This window comes from Triticum dicoccoides, chromosome 3B (assembly GCF_002162155.2).
Source record: "Triticum dicoccoides isolate Atlit2015 ecotype Zavitan chromosome 3B, WEW_v2.0, whole genome shotgun sequence".
In the NCBI taxonomy this organism is placed as follows: domain Eukaryota; kingdom Viridiplantae; phylum Streptophyta; class Magnoliopsida; order Poales; family Poaceae; genus Triticum; species Triticum dicoccoides.
In genome coordinates this window covers 54087891-54092956 of record NC_041385.1, presented here as the reverse complement: position 1 = coordinate 54092956, position 5066 = coordinate 54087891, and the positions used below count along the sequence as shown (strand labels likewise).

General features: G+C 44.9%; 1 protein-coding gene across 1 annotated transcript; it reads left to right on the top strand.

Moving 5' to 3' along the window:
• The first annotated feature begins 256 nt into the window (after window positions 1-256).
• LOC119274663 (probable LRR receptor-like serine/threonine-protein kinase At3g47570) lies at window positions 257-3902 on the top strand. Its single transcript, XM_037555388.1, has 2 exons — window positions 257-3259; window positions 3343-3902. The coding sequence occupies exons 1-2, from the start codon at window positions 514-516 to the stop codon at window positions 3762-3764; spliced, it is 3168 nt and encodes a 1055-aa protein (XP_037411285.1). The 5' UTR covers window positions 257-513; the 3' UTR covers window positions 3765-3902.
• The last annotated feature ends 1164 nt before the right edge of the window (window positions 3903-5066 follow it).

Below are 5066 nucleotides of genomic sequence, written 5' to 3'. Positions count from 1 at the left end.
AGTAAAGCATCTGAATTATGAACCCCATCTTCAGTGTTCCAGATACATGCACCTATCTACTACTGCGTTTTGATTTAGAAAAAGCTCTGAAGGAACGAGACAGTCCAAGGACACATCATCTTCCTGTCCGTCGGACTCTCGAATTGCTCAGGAATACCCTAGTTACAACGGTTTTCGACTTCGGCCCCGAGCATCTTCAGCTCAATCCCTGTGTGACACCGTTAGGCTGTCGTCGGCTCGTCGTGGTCATCGCTGATCGATTCGACGCACAGATGGTTGTCAACTCCCGAGAAGCAATCATGCAGGTTTGTCAAAAAGAGGACTGAAGGTCTACATCATTTCCTGAAAGTCAGCCGAGCGGTGAAGGAGCTGTTGAAATTGTAGCACTATGCTTTCAGACGAATAAATAAATGCAAGGAGGCAAAGGCACAGGCACGTATGACCAGATCAGGTTATATCTGAAGAGGGAGAAACTGCTATTTGGAGACCCATAGTTGGAACCACCGAACCAGTATGGGCATGGCAATGGGGATCATGAGCTTCCCGTGGTCAGTAGTACTTGCTCTGACGATCGCCGTGGTGAGCGCCGGCGACGAGGCCGCGCTGCTTGCTTTCAGAGAGCAGATCAGCGACGGCAGCGCGCTGGCCTCCTGGAACAGCAGCGCCGGCTTCTGCAGCTGGGAGGGTGTGACGTGCGGCCGCTGGACGCCGAAGCGGGCTGTGGCGCTGCGCTTGGACGGCAGGGCGCTCGTCGGAGCGCTCTCCCCAGCCCTTGGGAACCTCACGTTCCTGCGGACGCTCAACCTGAGCTTCAACTGGTTCCATGGGGAGATTCCAGCAAGCCTTGGCCGGCTCCGTCGCTTGCGGAGGCTCGACTTGAGCGACAACTCCTTCTCCGGCACGTTCCCTGTGAACCTGAGCTCATGCGTCAGCATGACCGAGATGAGACTGCGCAACAACAAGCTTGGCGGGCGCATCCCAACCGAGCTCGGCGACAAGCTCGCGTCCCTGGAAGTAGTCTCGCTGAGAAACAACAGCTTCACAGGGCCCATCCCGGCATCGCTGGCCAATCTGTCCTATCTGCAAAACCTTGATCTCGGCCTTAACCAACTCGTGGGCTCAATCCCGCCAGGGCTCGGCACCCTCCACAACATGCGGCAGTTCACTGTCGTCAGAAACAACCTCTCTGGTATGCTTCCAGATTCTCTGTACAACTTGTCATCTCTGGAAGTACTTAATGTAGGGGTAAATATGCTGTACGGCAGCATTCCGGATGATATCGGAAGCAAGTTCCCCATGATGAAAACCCTTGCCTTGGGTGGAAATCACTTCACAGGAACCATCCCCTCCTCGATATCAAACATTTCTTCCCTCGTAGCACTTGGCCTCGTGCAGAATGGGTTTAGTGGGCATGTGCCTCCCACATTGGGGAAGATGGGAGCACTCCAATATCTGAACTTGGCTGACAATAAGCTTGAAGCGAACGACAACAAGGGGTGGGAATTCATCACTTCTTTGGAAAACTGCAGCCAACTGCAGAAATTGATACTCAGCAACAATTCCTTTGGAGGACAACTACCAGGTTCAATTGTAAACCTCTCGACAACTCTCCAACAGTTATACTTAGATGACACTAGGATCTCTGGGAGTATACCCGCAGATATTGGCAATCTGGTTGGTCTCAATGTGGTGCTAATAGCAAATACTTCCATATCAGGAGTGATTCCGGATAGCATTGGTAAGCTAGAGAACTTGATTGAGCTGGGCTTGTACAATAATACGTTGTCTGGCCTCATACCGGCATCTCTGGGAAATCTTTCACAATTGAATAGGTTTTATGCATACAACAACAACTTGGAGGGGCCAATTCCGGCAAGCATGGGGGAGTTGAAAAACCTCTTCGTACTTGACTTGTCAAAGAATCACCAACTTAACGGTTCAATTCCCAGAGAGATTTTTAAATTATCCAGCCTATCTTGGTACTTGGACTTGTCATACAATTCCTTTTCTGGACCCCTTCCTAATGATGTTGGTAGCTTGGCAAACCTTAACATACTAATTCTAGCAGGAAACCAGTTATCTGGCAAGATACCCGACAGTATTCAGAACTGCGTAGTGTTGCAATGGCTATCATTAGACAATAATTCCTTTGAGGGAAGCATACCTCAGTCACTGAAGAATATAAAGGGGCTCAGTATACTGAACCTGACCATGAACAAGTTATCTGGTGATATTCCTGATGCCCTTGCTAGCATTGGAAACCTGCAGGAACTGTACCTAGCACACAATAACTTGTCAGGGTCAATACCAGTAGCTCTACAGAATTTGACATTATTATTTAAATTGGATGTATCCTTCAATAATTTGCAAGGCGAGGTGCCAAATGAAGGTGTTTTCCGAAACATCACTTACTTAGCAGTTGATGGGAATGTCAATTTGTGTGGAGGTACACCTCAACTTCACTTGGCTCCATGCTCCACAAGCCCCTTAAGCAAGAACAAAGAAAAGATGCAAAAGTCTCTTGTAATTTCTCTAGCAACAGCCGGCGCAATCTTGTTGTCACTTTCACTTATTCTTCTTGTTTGGATACTTTGCAAGAGGCTCAAACAAAGCCACAAGACATTATCACAAAATTTAACTATTGATGACCATTACCAGAGAATTCCCTATCAAGTATTATTGAGAGGAACTAATGAATTTTCAGAAGTCAACTTGCTTGGGAGAGGAAGTTATGGAGCGGTTTATAAGTGTGTCTTGGACAATGAGGAAAGAACATTGGCTGTCAAGGTGTTTAATCTTGGTCAATCTAGGTATTCCAAGAGTTTTGAGACTGAATGTGAAGCCATGAGAAGGATACGACACCGTTGTCTCGTTAAGATCATTACCTCTTGTTCAAGCATCAACCACCAAGGTCAAGAGTTCAAGGCATTGATTTTCGAGTTCATGCCCAATGGTAACTTGGCTGGTTGGCTTCATCCAAAATCCCAAGAGCCCGCTACAAGCAACACACTCAGCCTTGCCCAGAGGCTTGATATTGGTGTCGATATTGTGGACGCAGTAGAATATCTGCACAACTACTGTCAACCATCGGTAATCCATTGTGACCTTAAGCCAAGCAACATTCTTCTTTCTGACAACATGAGCGCCCGAGTTGGAGACTTTGGCATATCAAGGATCCTTCAAGAAAATACAAGCGGGGGGATGCAAAATTCATATAGCTCAATTGGAATAAGAGGCTCCATAGGCTATGTTGCTCCAGGTGACTGGAATTCTTGAATATTAGTATCTTTTACTTTTCACTCAAATATGGCATGCTAACCACAAAACTTTGCATAACTGTAGAGTATGGAGAAGGCTCTGTGGTATCCACTCATGGTGATATTTATAGTCTTGGCATATTGCTGCTTGAGATGTTTAGTGGAAGAAGCCCAATAGATGAAACATTTGGGGATTCACTGGATCTGCATAAATTTGTCGAGGATGCTCTTCCTGACAGAACCTTGGAGATAGCTGACCCAACAATCTGGCTGCATGGAGAACCAAAGGATGATATTACCAGTAGTAGAATCCAGGAGTGCTTGCTTTCTGTCTTCAGGCTTGGCATATCCTGCTCAAAGACACAGCCTCGAGAGCGGACGTTGATAAGAAATGCAGCAGCAGAGATGCATGCAATCAGAGATGCATATCTCCTATTTGCTGGTAAGCATATTGGGGAACATGGAGCAAAAGGGGGGCCTCGGCTCAAGACATTCGAGCTAGAATGATATGATCCTGCAATAATAGAAGTTGCATATGTCGCTTCAGTTAGCATTTATTATCGGAGCTATTTTATTTGCAACTGCATCAGATAAATGTAAAATGTCAAATCCTGGTGTTCTACAATAGCACTATGGCAATAGTAATTTTCAGCATATTACATGGCTTCTCAAAAATTTCAACAATTTTTGAAATCACATCCTCAATCTAAAATGCTGGCAACATGAATTTATTGCTCAAAGCAAATCAGCAGTCAGACTGTTAAGAAAGTATTGTCCATGTGTAGAAAAAAACATATGCATCAGTACACAGTGGCAGCAAGTAATTGACCCTAATATTGCACATACCCAGTGACAAATGCAAATATTTGAAAACGCAAGAAATTTGTCACAAAACAGAAATCACAGACTAGAAATGCATCAGTATCATTGAGTTTCCAAAAGCAGTAGCATGTAATCCTTCTAACACGGGTGAACCCAAATTACCCAACTAAATACTACCACATCCAGCATCAATTCTCATCAAGTACTCACATTAATACTCCAATATAACCATAGTCTAAGCAGAGTCGAGGAGCAGGACTACAGGAGGGCTAGTTTAAGATTGATCCGGCTCCTGCAAGGCCAATTGTTTACTGAATCCGCCCAACCTTACAGAACACTTGATCAATGCTTTAACTGCCACCATGTTAGCAAAAGAGAGCGTTGACGCATGGCAAAATAGAGATCTTTAGCTTTATCAGGTTCCCTTCAGTTGTAAATTAATCAAAATATCAATTATAAGTATAATTGTTAGGAAGGAAGTGGCTGGCTAACATTTATTTACAAAGGAGCTCTGCGCTGCTCAAATGCCCTGAATTGCAGAATTATTTACCAGAATCATCTTATCTGAACAGTTTAATGCATGAACCATAATTCCTTCTTTTGAGTGCATGTCAATTATGCATGTATGGAAAACATTGTCTGGCGTCGCACTTTTTCATTTCATATCCCTCAATAACATGCATGATTTTTCTGTATCATGATGTTTCAAAGCTGCATACACAATAATGATAAAGCTGACAAGATCAAGCTTGACTCCCACATTGCCACTCATTCCAAACATTGTATGTTTCGCTCAATCTTCCTTCTCTGCAGAACCCATGCAGTATAAGTAGTCCATCAAACACCCTTCTCAGCCGTCTCCCGGCGGAGTTTCATGGCACTGGACATACCCCCTTCTCTACCGAGACCAGCTATGAGTGAAGAATATGAAGCTACACTTGGTGTCACTCCTACCTTAGCCATCTCCCCCAGAAAGTCCGTCTGCCA

What these genes read in the sequence shown, in the direction of transcription:
- LOC119274663 (XM_037555388.1), top strand. Translation starts at nt 514, where the DNA reads ATGGGCATGGCAATGGGGATCATGAGCTTCCCGTGGTCAGTAGTACTT. An exon ending in CATAGGCTATGTTGCTCCAG is followed by an intron (nt 3,260 to 3,342) that starts GTGACTGGAATT and finishes GCATAACTGTAG; the next exon opens with AGTATGGAGAAGGCTCTGTG.